Source organism: Pan paniscus, chromosome 7 (assembly GCF_029289425.2).
Source record: "Pan paniscus chromosome 7, NHGRI_mPanPan1-v2.0_pri, whole genome shotgun sequence".
Taxonomy (NCBI): Eukaryota; Metazoa; Chordata; class Mammalia; order Primates; family Hominidae; genus Pan; species Pan paniscus.
In genome coordinates, this window is record NC_073256.2 from 158,911,853 (window position 1) to 158,927,034 (window position 15,182).

General features: G+C 57.8%; 1 protein-coding gene across 3 annotated transcripts; it reads left to right on the plus strand.

Moving 5' to 3' along the window:
* The first annotated feature begins 288 nt into the window (after positions 1-288).
* Positions 289-5,270, plus strand: C7H8orf90 (chromosome 7 C8orf90 homolog). 3 transcript variants are annotated; one of them, XR_004673097.3, is made up of 2 exons: positions 289-424; positions 4,757-4,886. XR_004673097.3 is itself a non-coding variant. In XM_055117014.2 (2 exons), exons 1-2 carry the CDS (start codon positions 830-832, stop codon positions 5,254-5,256), a joined length of 579 nt encoding a protein of 192 aa, XP_054972989.1. In that variant the 5' UTR covers positions 802-829; the 3' UTR covers positions 5,257-5,270. The 3 variants fall into 3 exon arrangements, 2 of the variants coding, with proteins under 2 accessions (XP_054972989.1, XP_008971101.2); XM_055117014.2 differs by lacking the exon at positions 289-424 and adding an exon at positions 802-908 and having other exon boundaries at positions 4,757-5,270; XM_008972853.5 differs by lacking the exon at positions 289-424 and adding an exon at positions 802-866 and having other exon boundaries at positions 4,757-5,270.
* Positions 5,271-15,182: the final 9,912 nt, after the last annotated feature.

Here is a 15,182-nt window from a genome sequence, read left to right on the forward strand (position 1 = left end):
CTGAGGCCATCTCTGGCTGCCAGGCTCCTTGCAAGCCACACCTGCTGGGGATACAGCAGCCCACGGCTGTTTGGGCAGGCGGGGTAGCTCTGAAGCCATCCCCGGTAAAACTGTGCTGGGATGCGTCTTCCCAGGCTTTGTTCCCTTCTCTGTCTCATGTCCCCACCCCTACCAGCACTTGATCCCACTTTGGGGGAACTGATATCCCCATGAGCTCTTTGTGGCTGAAGCAAGGTCTGACCTGCTTCATAGGGACTACTGGAGTTGCTGAAGATGGGGACTGCTGACCTGGGCTCTGAAGACTTCGGGAATGCCTGTGGGAGCCCCGTGGTCTGGAGGGACAGGCCAGCTGAGGCTGGATCAAGGCCTCGGCTGCCCTGAGGGCACTCACAGGCTGCGGCTGTGGACACCAGGCTGACCCGAGGTGAGTCAGGAGGAAGAGTGCTGGTGGGGACAGGCTGGCGGTCTCTGGGTGCCAGGTTCTCATGGTCTCTGAGCAGGGCAGGTGAGCAGATGTGACTGGGGATTGATCTCGGAGGGTTGCTGGGTGCAATGGGAAGGGTTAAGGATGGGAGGCTGGCCCAGAGGGTGGCCCTGCAGGGTCCAGGCGAGGGGCAGGGTGCTGGGTGAGGGGCTGCAGTGATGCCCACAGAGAGTTTAGTGCGCAAGAGGCCACTGAGCCCACAGGTCCCCACTCAGCCTCCCCCACAGCCCCAGCCCACTCCTGAGTGGAGGCCCTTTAAACGCAAGGTTCTGTCCTCCCCTGGAAGGCCCCTCCCCGTCTCCTGGGCAGCCAAGTAAACAGAAGCCTGTCTCCCGGGCTGCTGGCATGGCCTCCTCTTGTCCTGGGACCCCCAGCCCAGCAGGTCTGCCCCCTCCTTCTGTAGCCACTCCAGGCGAGCCACTTGGTGAGGGAGGGGAATGGACGGGAAGGGGGACGGGGCACCTGGGGCTCTGAGAATGTGGGAGCAGGAAGCGGCCCTCTGACCCATCTTCCAGAAGAAGATGCTCTGCCAAGGTCATGAAGGAGAGTGGCAGTGGGGCTGGGCCAGGATGGGGGCATGCGGGCATCAAAGCCTCCCTGTAAAGGTCCTTCTCCTCCCTACCCTCCCCAATGCTCTGATGCTCTGAAGTCCCCAGGGAAGGGGTTGGCTCTCTTCCTGAAGCCTTTGGATCATGGACCTGGAGGTGTGCAGGGTCCTTCTCACTCTTTAGGGCCCCTTCCAGATCATTCTCCTGCCCTTGCCTCTTCTAAAACCCAGCTCTGGATCTCAGAGGCAGTGGAAGGGGCAGCCAGCCATCCATTCACTCATCCATCTATCCACCCATCCACCCACCCATTCACCCACCCATCCATCCATCCATCCATCCATCCATCCATCCATCCACCCACACTTCCACCCACCCAACCATCCATCCATCCATCCATCCATCCATCCATCCATCCATCCATCCATCCACCCACACTTCCACCCACCCACCCAACCATCCATCCATCCATCCATCCACCCACACTTCCACCCACCCACCCACCCAACCATCCATCCATCCATCCATCCATCCACCCACACTTCCACCCACCCACCCACTCATTCACTCCCCCACCCATCCACCCACCCACACATTCATCCATACATCCATCCACCCACACACCTCTCTACCCACCCATCCATCCACCCATCCACCCACCCATTCACCCAACCACCCATCCATGCATCCACCCAGGCACCCACCCATCCACCCACCCAACCCACCTACCCATCCATCCATCCATCCACCCATCCACCCACCCACCCACCTACCCATCCATCCATCCATCCATCCACCCATCCACCCACCCACCCACCTATCCATCCATCCATCCATCCATCCATCCATCCATCCATCCACCCATCCACCCACTCCTCCACCCACTCATCTGCCCACCCATCCGTGCACCCTGCTCATGGTCAATGCCTTCACTCCTGAAGACCCTGGCCCCTGCCCTGCCCTGTCCCTAGCTCTCCTGTCATCCTATTGGTGATTTCTCTCAGCCCCTCGGACTCCTCTAAGGATTTTGTCCTCTCACCCAGCCACCCACCTGACAAACTGTACCCAAACTGCAGTCTCCTTGTCCCCACCGCACTCTGGGGATTCTCGCCCCAGCTCCTGCCCTCGAGGGCCAGCCCCAGCACTCCTTTAGTGAGGTGGAAGCCCACAGTGTCTTCCACCTGTCTGGCCTCCTCCACCCCTCCTCACATTTTGCCATGGCCTCTGCCCCCTCGCTGGCCCCTCTCCTGTTTTCTTGTACTAGTCTGGCAGCCCCAACTCCCTGCTACCCTTGCCTGTGCCCTTGCAGTGGGCTGCAGCTGAGTGAACTCCACCTTGCTAATGCCTGCACTTGGCTTCAGCAGCAAGGAGGCTGGCTCCGCTGCCCTCCCTGGTCTGCCCAGCCTCTCCTCACCTAGCAACCACCTCGCACCTTCTCTCCCTCTAAGCCCCCATCGTTTCTCTCCTCACACTGTGCTGCTGGCCTTGCACCCTCCTTCCCTGAGAAGCTGAAGGCATTGGAAGAGGACTTTGCTGGTGCCCACCCACTGTACTTGTGGCATTGGGCGCTGTCCACCCCGGCCTGCTCCGGTGAATGCCCCATCCCTCCTCCCAGCCAAAGGCAGCCTTCAGCTTCTCCCATTCCATCCCCCAACTCACGCTGTCACTCCAGCAACTCTTCACCCTCTTTCTCCTGCATCATGATACCGCTCTTTCCCAGGTCGTTCCCACTGGCATGAAAGCATGCTGCGATTTATCCTGTCTCTTGACCCCACTTCCCTTCCATCTCCTGCCCTACTTCTCTGCTCCACATTCAGAGCCGAACCTCAGGAAGGTCATTTGTCTTTGCTGCCTCCACGTTCTCCCCTCTCCTTTGCTCTTGAACCCACTCTCACCGGGTTTTAATTTCCAGTGCTTCACTAAAGCAGCTCTAGCAAAAGTCATCAATGACCTCTGCGCTGGTAAGTCCGAGGTCACTTGTGGGGCCTCATTTGATGTGATGCTCCGGCAGCACATGGCTCAGGTCCCTGCTCCCACACTTCCCACGCTCCCATCACTGCCCGCTCCCTCTTGGTGCCCTCACTGGCTCCTCATCTCCTTGACCTGGTCAGGAGGGAGGACCTGAAGCTCTCTGCTTGCGCTTCTGCCCTTTCTAACCCCACTCCCTCAGTGATTCATCTAGTTTTGTGGCTTAAACATCATCTCCCCAGTGTCTCTCTCCAGCCTCCACCCCTCTACAAGCAGAGCAGTCCAGGCTCTTGTGTGAGCGGATCTTCTCCAGCCTCTGGGCTCCACTCTTATCCCCAGCATGGCGCTGTCCACGGTGCTGATTTAGGAAAGTACTTCCCATTGATCAAACAGGCTGGTCAATGTCATCTCATCTGCAACTGCAGCAGAACAGGGTTGGTTGGCTCCATTTTCAGAGGCTCATGGAAGGTGAAAGACTAGCCCAGGCCCTGACAGGTGGAAGGACCCCCACGTCTGTGCTGCTCATGGCTGTAGTCAATGGCTCAAACAGAGCCTGCCTGCCACACAGTAGGTGCTCAGTGAATATTTGTGCAGAGGGAAGAGACTCTTAATCAAAAGGCCCTTGAGCCGGGGGCGTGGCATAGTGGAAAGTGATTGCCCAGCCCAGGGCTTCAGCTTGGCATCTGTGTATGACTTCTCTGGGTCTGTATCCTCACCAGTAAAACAGACTGAATATTGTTACCCCTCCCAAGAGTGTTGGGAGACGGATCTGACAATTCATGGTCATATTCATCCATTCCCACTTCCTAGCCTCCCAGTGTGGCCATCCCCAGACAGCTGCCTGGTCTGGCTCCTGTGTCCACCTGACTACATTCTTTCCTGGACCGTGTGCCCAAGTGAGGTCCCATGGCTGCTTTGCTCACTTCAGTATCCCTACAGCTAAGCACATTTGCTGAATGAAAGAAAGAAAGAAGGAATGTAGGGGTCTCTCCTGAATGGAGGACCTAGATTTTGACCATGGGCCAGCAACGTGGGTGCCTTCTGGGGACCACGGATAGGCTGAAGGGTGGCATGACTGAACCAAAACCAAACTCCTCTTCCACCTCCTCTCCCTCCTGGGGCCGCACCTCCCTCTGGATTCCAGGGTCAGCTGTGTCCAGGCTGCGAGCCAGGCTGTTCCCACAGGCTCCTCCCTGTCTCCGTCTACAAGGCCTGGTGATCTGGCCCTGCAGCCTCTCCCCAGGTGGCGTTTTCCCATCCTCATGTTCATCTTGTCCTCCCCTGGATCTGACCTTGAAGCTGGGCCCCCAAAGTCCATTCTCTGCACAGTGGCCGGATCAGCTTTCAACTGAGAGTGACTGCTTCACCTCCTGCCCCAAGCTGGCCACTGTCTTCAGTGAGAACCTCAACATCCTAAGCTCGCTCAGTCCCCACGTGGTCACGCTGGCCAAAGTCTGCAGCCTCCTCGCCATCGGGAAGGCTCTGCCCAAAGAGTACTTAGTGAGCATCCCCTTCCGTACACCCAGGACCGCCCTCTCTTCCTGGTTTGCTGTTGCTGTTCCCTCAGAAATGCAGGGCCCGGCCTCGCCTCATCACCAGGTGGCCCTGGCCATCCCCAGCTCTGCCTTTCGAGCTCATTCGGCGGCTCCTTCCAGACTGGCCACCTCTCTTCGCGCCCGGCCTCCTGGTCTCCCGCCTGCGCGGGCCGCTCCCGGCCCTCCCCGCCCTGCCGGGCGTTCACTGTCCCCTCCGCCCGCAGGTCCCGCGGCGCCCCCGCAGCCCGCCTTCCCGGACATCTACGGCGGGGACGCGCAGCTCTGGGAGGCGCATTTCCGCGGCATCGGGCGCGCCTACCGCGCGCTGGGCAAGCAGGACGACTTCGCCATCCGCGTGCTCACCGAGAACTTCACGCTGCCCTTCCCGTTCGCCTGGCCGCCGGGGCCCGACCCCGCCTGCGGGCCGCTCTTCTACGACCCCCGCGACCGCGCCGACTTCGACTTCCTGCTGCGCGGCCCCGGAGCTTCGCCCCCAGCGCTGCTGCGGCCCCTGCACGCCACGGCCCAGGCAGCGATGCGCAAGCGGCACCTGGAGCGGCTGGCCCTGAGCTACGCCCGCGCGCGGGGCCCGGGCCCGGCCCCGTCCTGCTGCTGCCCGGCCCCGCCGCCGCCTTCCCGGAGCCCGAGGCCAGCGCTTCCAGCGACGGCACCCCCAGGCTGGCCCAGGCCCCGCTGCTGCCCCGAGAGCCAACAGAATAAATAAAGAGTTTCCCCAGCTCTCCCGCGCCCGGCGCTTTTCTGCACACACTCCGACAGGCCTGGGCGGCTGGGCCCGGCGGGGAAGGGGGGCGGTGGGACGGTGGGACGGTGGACCAGGAACCCAACTGGGACACCGGGCCAGGCCGGGCAGCGGTGGGACTGGGAAGCCGCATGGGTCCGAAGGTGCAGTGAACACATTCGCAGTAGAAACGGTGACGGAGGCAGGCCCTCTTCAGAGGGAGGAGGACCCGGGTACGGTGGGTGGGGGGCCGGGCCTCCACCCTCAGTGCCCACGCCCTGGGACCCTCCCCACAGCTCTGCGGTGGGGACTAGCGTCCCCATCCCACAGACCAGCATACCAAGGCCCCATGCCTCCAGGGAACAACTGGGATTTAGTTCGCCACATGCAGACACCAAGTCTGGCGGCTTTCCCGTGTCCCATGATAGAGGGGGCAGCAGGATGGGGAGGGGGCCGGGAGAAGGGGCGACGCAGCAGAACAGAGGAAGAGAAAAGAAAGGAGTGGAGAGCATGCGTGGGGCAGAGAGACGCGAAGGAGGGGGCACCACAAGGCACCTGCCCCTCACTTGCTGCCTCCCCCTTCCTGGTCCTTGGGGAGGGGCTGCCTCCTGCTTCCCCCGTGTGGGGCTGAGAGAGTCTGTTGAGCCCAGCGTGGCCAGCAATGACCTGGCCTCTGCCCTGGACCACCTCCCTCTGCAGGTGACAAACCCCTGCCAGAGGCCTGGCTCTGCTGTGGGCCCGCTGGTGGCAGGGCGGAACGACTGCATGACCCCGATATCTCCTCCTCCTCCTCCCCACAGAACACCAAGCAGGGAGGCCAAGTGGCCTTTAGGAGAGGTGCCATGGTCTCACGCTGGGAGCTTGCAATCCAGGCGTGCAGGGGAGACCACATCAAGTGCAGGTGGAATCCGGGTGTTTTTTTTTTTCTTTTCTTTTTTTCCCGAATCCAGGAGTTATTTATCACATGCCAGTCATGGGGAGAAAAGGTTTTTCCAAGCCCTGGTTTTGCTGAAGAAGCAGTTGTGGATGGGAACAGTCATCTCTGGAGAAGGAGGAAACCCTGGGCTGGGAAGAGGCGTCTCCAGCCTCCCCCTCCTCTGCTGCCACCGGCCCCAGCTGAGATGCCAGCCCCTGCTCCAGGCTTCTCCCACCTGGGGCCTTGTTTCTTCAGTTCTACAGATGCACAATTACATTGCAATAATAACCATGCATTTGAATCCTGACGGGGCAGCAGCAGTAATGACATTAGGTACTATATATCCTATATTGCATATGAATTGGGGTCCCCAGAAGCAGTCCCTGAACATGGAGTTTGGTGCGAGTGGTTTGTTTGAGACATGGTCCTTGGAAACACAGGCAGGGAGTGAGGATGCAGGACAGGCAGGGAAAGAAGCCAGGAAGGGTGCGCTGGGAGCAAGTTACCCCTGTGGGCACTGGAGGTCAGTCCTACGGGGGACCCCTGGGAGACAGTGTGGCACGTGCCCCGGAGCTGTCCCACCCAGGGAGAGTGGCACCAAGCACTACTACCTCCTTGTCATCACTGGCAGTTTGGCTTACCTGTGGGGTATGCATCCAGCTCCCCTGAAAACAGCAACTAACAGTGACCACTGAGAAATGTTTATAACAATTCGATGAGTAATTTTATGACTGGAGAGTGTAACAAGATAAATGTGGGGTTTATACTTTGTGCTTTTTAAAACTACATTTTTCTAGAAATTTATTTTTAAAGTAGTTTACAGCAGTGTGGGGCTGTGTCAGATTGGAAACAAAAACCTTGGTCCTTCACCACTGCTAGCATGAGAAGCCTGGTCTAGGGGACCCAGACCCAAGGCAAGTAATCAAATAGGAAACAAACATGGTGTAGAAATGCAGTGAGTGCTGTGAAGGACATGAAGAGACTGACTGTACTTCAAATGGGGTGGTCAGAGAGGCGAGTCACCCTGGAGAAGGCGGCGTTGAAGCTGAGGATGGAAGGATGAGGAGCAGCCAGTTATATGGACATTGGGGAGGACACTTCAGGCCAAGGGGGCCGTGTGGGCAAAGGCTGGGGAATGAAACAGAGCTTCAAGGGTCAAAGAATGGGAACCAGGGCTCTTTCAGGCTGGAGCAAATGGAGCAGTATGTTATTTGAAGCTCTGACTGGCTTAAACCACAAAAGGGACTAAATGGTTCATGTAATTGGAACATTCAGAAATAAGATGAGCTTCAGGGAAGGTTTGATCCAGGGGCTCAGTGTTGTTATGGAGGCCCAATCTTCTGTGATGCCAGTTCTACCCTCAGACTAGTTTCCTCAGTAGTGGTAACATGGTAGATGCAGCTCCTGACTACACAGTCTGCCTGGCCACTGAGAAGGCCAGAGGCCACTGGCTTCCATGAGCTGTCTCAGATGAGCAGCTGTATGTCCTGCAAAGCCCTGGGAGTCTCCTCACATGACCCATGGGTCTGGTTGGGTCATGTGCCCAATCCTGAACTATCCCTGTGGCCGAGGGAGTAGCATGCATTGATTGGCTTAGGCCTGTATTGCCTGAATCTGTGGCAAGGGGGTAGGGTGACGTTGGCTGGATTGTGACAGTAAGGTCCAGAACACTGTGTGGCCCACAGTGGGGGAGCTGACCACCATGTCCATCACCGCCAAGTGGTATGAACCCTGGGATTTGCTCCAGGGCTGACTTCTGCTAAATCTCATGACTTCCTTCCAGTTAGACCGGCTGCTCCTACAGAAAAGCATGGTCAGAAATGACCCCAGGCTGGAGTCTCTGTCTTTTGTGTAAAGCAGAGTCGATAATCTGTTTTCTCAGCATCTGTTCTGTGCTGTGCCTGATGCCGAGGCTGGGCATTCACGGAGGGAAGATGCTTCCTGCCTCCAGGAGCTGGCAGATGGAGGGCTGGGAGGGTGTCAAGACAACAGACTGCCCGCATTGCCCCTTGAACAACAGCCTGGGCAATGCCTCCTAGGACTCAGTTTCCCTGCTTCCCTCCATCACACAGAGAGAGCCAGGTAGCCCTCATATTGCCCTTTTTGCTATGGCTGCTGGGATGCTCAAAGCACATTTGTGCCCCATTGTTCTGACCTTCCCAGGCTTGCCATTTTGGGGCAGCTTGCCCGTCTGCTCTGGCTTTGTGGTCCCCTCCAGCTGCCTGGCTTTTTTTTTTTTTTTTTTTTTTTTTTTTTTTTTTTTACAATGCCTGGATTATAATTGTAAAAATGATGCTTCAATTATTTTTGGAAACTGGGGGGAAATACCTTTTTTGTAAAGTCACGGATTCCAGCTCTGGTTGGCAGCACTTCACCCCTGAGCTTCTTCCCACTGACCTGCCAGGAGACTCTGCCATCTTTTCTGAACAAAACCCGGTGGCCTATGTGGAAATACCATGGCTATTTCCCTGGGAGCCAGCCACTGTGTCGTTGGGCCCTGGTGCCACTGGGGTGGGCAGGGGCTACAGCACGGGCTCTGGGAGGTGACAGAACTTGGCTTGCGTGCTGGGTCCTCCACCCACTGACCGGGCAGCCCTCAGCCGCCACTGCTGATTTTCGTGCCTTAGTCCTCAGCTGTGAGGGGGAACACAGCAACAGGACCTCCGGGGAGCTGCTGAGGGGATCATGAGAGAGACTGCTGGTCATGCCCCCGATCCCAGCCTGGCACAGTGAGAGCCCAACAGAGAGAGGGCAGCTGTTTCTCCATGATGGGCCGCACTCCCTGCCCTATATGCAGGCTGGCACAGACACCTTCCCCAGGGCTAAGGGGGGCCATCAGCTTTTCCCCAGCACCAGCTGGCCCTTGTGCTCAGAGGGTTCTGGAATCAGAAGCACACATGTTCCCCCTCTTTGCAGCTGTGTGGCCTTGGACAAGGCTCTTGACCTCTCTGAGGTACCATGTCCTCACCTGTAAAACGGGAGTCAGAAGCATGTCTGGTGTACAGCCTCGATGAGCTGGTGCAACCAGCCGGGGACCTGCCCATGCAGTGTTCTGTAAATGTGGCTATTACTTGTTCCCTTGTCTGGCCACCCCTCCTCTGTCCAGAGAACACAGTTGCCTTGCAGGGTGCCTCTTATCCTCCCTGGAGCCATCTCTTCGGCTCAGCCCAGAAGACACCAGCCTTGACAGGGAGCTGGAGTTGCCAAGGGCACAGCAAGGGCATGCTGTTTGACCTGTTCCCCGTAAGGCGCTGCTCCGAGAACCAGGATAGGCACGCAGGAGGTGCTCAGTATTTTCTGAATAGGCCAATGTGATCTGGGAGATAAGCTTGCTGAGCAGAGGGGCTGGGCCTCCTGGGGCCCTGCTCATTCTGGGTGCAGGCGGAGCCCCAGAGGGAGGGCAGGAATCCGGGGTGTTGGCTGGAATCGGGAGGCCAGGTTCCTTCCACCTCCCCAGCTGCCCCCGGAGACTTCATGCCCTTCGATATTCAAAGGAGACGGGTTCCCCCTTTGATTCTGGGGCCGCTGGGGACAGGGGTCAGGTACGCCCCTCTCCTTGCCCCTGCTCCAGTTTCCTGGGAACGGACTCTGAGGAGCAGCGAGGATGTTTAATTAATTGCAATTACTATCTTCAAAGGAAGCCCAGAGTTGAAAGTTGTTCCTAATTACTGTGTTATGATGTCGACCAGCTACTTAAATTGATTGTGTGAGAATTTCCGATGGAGAATTGATTGAGTTGCTGTGAGCACCTACTCTACGTCCCTCCCCTTTAGATGTTCGGCCTGGACAAAGGCGTGTGGGGCTGGAATGAGAACGAGGGCTGGGACCCGGGCGGCAGCTGCCTAGATGAAGACCTCAATGCCAAGGTCGGGGCCGCGGGCTCGGTGTGATGGCCCGTGGAGTCCATCGTGCGCTTTCTCTGCTGGCCTCTGGCACTTCGCAGGGGGCGCTGCTCCTCCTGGCTCCTGCAGTGGGTGAGGTCAGCAGGTGACCAGTGCTGGCCGACGAGTTGTGGGCACAATGACGTCTGTCACTTCTGGGCCAAAGCATTTATGGCCAGTGTGAGAGCCTCTGAGCTCTCTTTCTGTCTGCCACCACGGGGTGTGCTCAAGACAGTGGCTCCTTCACCACCCGAGTCCTGGGCTGGCCCAAGGCGGGGGACCTGCGGTGTGAGTGAGAGGCGAACCGTCGTGATGCCAGCCCCTGAGAGTTTGGGAAGGCTTTCTCACAGTGTCATCTAGCCTCTCCTGACCAGCACAGGATCCAGCGGGCAGGCCCGGCTGTGTAATGTGCAGGCCCAGTGTGAAGTGAAATGCAAGCCCACTGTGGGAAAATTAGTAAGATCTGGCACAGCAGTGGCAGCACATTAGAGCCAGCTGGGTCCTTCTGAGCACGGGCCGTCTGTAACCACTCAGGTTGCCTCCCGTGCCGTCATCAGCTCTGTTGCAGGCCCAGGTGTCTTTTGGGGTCTGCAGGTGTGGATGTGTGGCTTCGGCTGAGTGGCTTTCTTCCTCTGTGCCTCAGTTTCCTCATCTGTGAAATGGGAGGCTGTGGGGCCCGAATGGGATGGGGCAGGGGTGTGACCATGCTTCAGGGGGCGCAGGGAGGATGAGTCAAGGTGACTCACTTTCCTCCTGTCCTTCTGCCTGCAGGAGGAAGCTTCCTCCCTCAGCAGGTGGTCACCTATTGCATTTCAGACACGGGTCTCTGGCCTGGGACCCAGTGGGAGCCCCTGCCTTCCCGAACGAAGATGGAGCACAGGGTATGGGGGAGTGTGTGCCATCTCAGTGAGAAAAGTGCCTTCGAGGGCATTAAGCAGGCCTGAGGGCGGGGGAGAGGGGCATCCTTTCCCGCTGGATGGCAGGGAGGCCTCCCTGAGAAGGCGCACTGAGCAGAGGCCCCAGGGAAAGGAGGGCTCTGTGGAGGTAGACAGTTGCGGGTGGGGAGCCCGGGCAGAGGGAACACCAGCGCAGGAATCTGGAGGCCAGAGGGAGGCCCGAGCCTCCAGCCCACGAGGGCAGAATTGGAGGATGCGGTGGCTCCCGGGACCCAGGCCTGACGGAAGGAACTCGGACTTGTCCTCTGGGTGGGTCTGGAGCCAAGAAATGCCATGATCTCATTCATACATTAGAACAAGCGTTCCCAAGGGGGTGGTCTCAGCCCCAAGGGGAGTGTTTGGTTCTTGGGGCATGAAGAAATCTCACTGTTTATGTAGAAAGCCCAGATACTTACATGGCACATAAACAGAAGGATATTTGTCTGTGGTTTTAAAATTCCATGGTGGGCGGGCAAATTAAAAAAAAACAGCCTATAAACGTTCCTTAGGTTAGGGGGCAGTGATAAGGAAAGCAAGTTTGAGATGCTGATCTGGAAGGATCGTTTCACCGCCATGGGCTGGAAATAGGTTTGGGGGCAGAGGCAGGAGGCGTTCAGGGCTGTCGTGAGGAGCCCTGCCAGCTCACTTGCTGGGTGGGTCTGGCGGCGTCAGAGGCGGTGGAGAAGTGGGTGGATTCAGGGGTCCTCTGGAAGGGGGAGCCAGTAGGGATTCCTGAAGGGTAGACACAAACTCGGAGAAAGAGAGGGTCAGGACGGCAAGGCTGGGGCCCGGGGCGGTGGGAAGGGTGAGGTTTCTGCGCACTGAGATGGGGCTGCTGGGGCTGTCTGGGGAGTCCGAGGTGCCCAGGGGCAGGCGGTGGGCTCAGTACACGAACGCTGCGGGCAAACAGGCCGGGGGAGGAGCGAGGACCTGCCTGCTGATGGCACTTGAAGTGCCCCTGGAGAGGTGCGCTTGGAGCCCCTGATCATAGCAGGCCCTCAGGCTTCTCATCTGCAAAATGGGGCAGCTGACTCTTGGTCCCGGGTGGGTTCCCATCCCTGGGGTGGGGCTGGAGTTGCTGAGGCCCGTTTCAGGCCCGAAGGCTGGGCTGTTCCTGGGAAGTGATGAATGCCCTCTAGCCCTTTCATTACTGGACACTACCTAGCCCTGAAATGCAATCAAGAAGCGGGGGTACCCTGTCTTCTCTCTGAGCCCAGGAGGGATGTCAGGGACAGATGGAGGCCCGGGCAGGGAGGCTTCCAGCAGGCCCTGCCCTGTGCCACCAAGAATGTGGCATATGGAGTCTTACAGGCTATTCTGACATTCAGGAACCCTCTGGGCCTCATGTGGGCCCCATGAGAGGTGGGTGGATCAGCTGTCTCCAGAGTGATGGCAGGTCAGGGGCAGGCATGAGAACACCCCAGCCCCAGACCTGGTGGATCCCGTCATCCCCCCATTTCGCAGTTGGGGAAACTGAGGCACACAGCAATGGCAGGCGGAGAGTGACACTGCAGGTTTCTGGTCCCAATGTCCATGCTGCTAATGACTGCCCTGTGGCCTGGCTGGATCCCCCAACTTCTCTGAGCTCTGGTCTCATCTGTGGAGTGGGGTGATGGGCACCACTGTCAGAAGATCACCGGGGATTACGGAAGAAGATGCGTACCGTGTGTGTGCCCAGCCCAGCTTAGACCACAGGGCTGACCGGCTCTCCCTCCGTCATCAGGGCTTGGGTCTGATGCCCAAGGTGCTTGTGTCCATGACTGTGGGGCCACCCTGGGGTGGGCCTCAGCGCTCTGACCCCAGCCCTGCCCTTGATCATTGGCCACCCCATGCCCTGTGCCCAGTCCCAGGCCAAGGGCTTTGGAAAACATCCCAGGGAGCTCCCCACTCCCTCATTCAACATGTTGGTTCCAAATCCATGAATATGCAATTGTTGCCCACCCCCTCCACAGAACTTCCTCCACTTCTGCAGCCAGCTTCAACATCAATCACAGCTAATTGCTAGCGGGAGTCGGTTATGTCAAGAGCCATTATTCCTGGGAATAAAGAGACATAAAAGACAGATCCTTTTTGGAAGCCCGGCGTCGCCTGGGGAGGAACAATGCCAGACCTGGAAGAGGTCCCTGGCCGGCCCCGGCCCACTTCCAGCAGCTCCAAAATGCATGTGACAAACTTGAGGCCCCGGCCTTTGCTGCGTATTCAGTGAGATGAGTCCATCCGTCATGTTCACGCGCTTCTCTGAAGTTGTTGTGAGTTTCCTTGAAACCATGAGGGTTTTTTTCTTTTTTCCTTTTTTTGGCAACAACAGCTGGGAATAAGTTGACACTTTCTAAAAACTGCCACTTACCGCCCGGAAGGGGCTGAGGGAAAGACACCCCATGTGTGCCAAGTCCCCAGGCCCAGAGCTGAGCTCACATGCCAGATCCTGTCCGTCCTCAGCATCTCCAGGGTGGGCGGCCTCCAGGGTTTTCAGGAGGTCAGTGGGGAGAGCAGTCTGGGTAGGAGGAGGTACGGGGTTGAGTTTTATCCACAGGCGTTATCTGTGGGCATTATCCGCGGACATTATCCCTTGGGCTCTGGGCCGGGCTCCCCTCGCAGGACCCAAGGACAGATTGAGGGGAAGGTAGAGAGGAGTTTCTGCATGTTGTTCATTTTTAACACTGCTTCCATATTTTCATTTTTATTGCAGTAGGTCATAAATCAGTTTATTACCTGGAATATCTGGTTGTTATTTTCTTATAATCAAACACCACGTCTGTCTGTGTCTGTTGATACTGACTGCGGCCACACACGAGGCATGGGAACAATGGATGGCTGTGCGGAGCTCTGGGCGCTCTGCGCTTGTGCACATGTTTGCTGGTATCTGGTGCACGTGCATGCATGCTTCGCACATATGTACATGTGTGCACCTGTGCATGCATGCAGGTGTGCACATCGCTTGCTAGTGTGTGTGTAGACGTGTCGGTGGCAGTACACATACACACCTGTGTGTGAGTGCCTCGTGTGTGTGTGTCTCTGGGTGCCTGCGCTCACTGTGGTTTCTGTACATGGGTAATAGAAAGCTCTTGTAATTCTGGAAGCCCCATGCCTGCCTTGCCCCCTCTCTGTGTCAGAACTCTTTGAGCTCTGTCATTTTATGCATATTCTACTGAGGGGGAAACTGAGGCTGAGAGGGCTCAGAGGACCTGCCGGCTGGGACATGGCTTGGGTTTCTGATTGTAAGTCTCATCTATGTCCATAAGGACCCCCTGGGAAGGACAGAGGTGGCTGCGTGGTGGATTGGAGCAGCAGGCAGGACACGGTGTTCTGAGGCCCCTCCTGTCTTTGTTGCCTTGCCTCCTGGTTGGTCTCACTGCGATTCTCACCAGCCCTGCTTCCAGTGCCCACTCCTACCACACCCTTCACGACCAATGCTGTGGTCCTTCTCCCCTTCAAGAGCCTCTGGCTCCTACTTCAGTGGTTTCCTGGGCATGCACCTCTGAGCTCCACAAATGGCCCAAAGGCAAAATGAGACTTGCAATCCTCCCTGAACTGGCTTCCCCCGCTGGGCCTCTCCCAAGATGGCCCTGCCATCTGTGCAGCCAGACAGTGGGGAGTCTTCCGGTTCTCCCACCCCTACCCACCCCCGCCAGGAGCCTGCTTACCTCCCCACTCTTCCTTCTCTCTCCCTCTCTGTGGCTCAGATGGTCCCTGACCACACATCCTCACGCTGGCACACCTCCTCCTGGAAGCCTCCCCAGATCCTCCCCACACTCCAGGCTGGGGATCCCCCGGGCTTGTCTCAGCACCTGCCATCACTCTGTGTGACTGCCACTCTGTTCATCTATTCCCAGCAGGGTTGAGTCTCATGGGCCTGGATGCACAGGGCCAGACGCAGAATGCTCTGTGGTCACCAAGGTGACATGAGATATCAACTAGAACTCAGGATGAACTGGATCCTGACCTCTCCAGCCCCATGTCACTGGGGGATGACAGGCAGGTTTCATGCTGTGTGCTGCTCCTGGTTCTTGGGTGTGGGCCTCCTCCGGTGATGTGTTGAGAAAGACCCTGAAGTGAGTTCTTGGCTCAGTCAGGCATGCACTCTGATGGATTGGTGATGTCTGCCATGGTGTGGAGTGGGCAGAGGAGGGAGGAGGGAGCAGGGGAGAGCAGGGAGAAACACAGAGGAAGAGGCATGGA

Excerpts from the sequence above, each read along its gene's own strand:
- C7H8orf90 (XM_055117014.2), top strand. The coding sequence starts at position 830 with ATGGCCTCCTCTTGTCCTGGGACCCCCAGCCCAGCAGGTCTGCCCCCT. Across the intron at positions 909-4,756 it reads CACTCCAGGCGAGCCACTTG|GTCCCGCGGCGCCCCCGCAG; the intron begins GTGAGGGAGGGG and ends CTCCGCCCGCAG.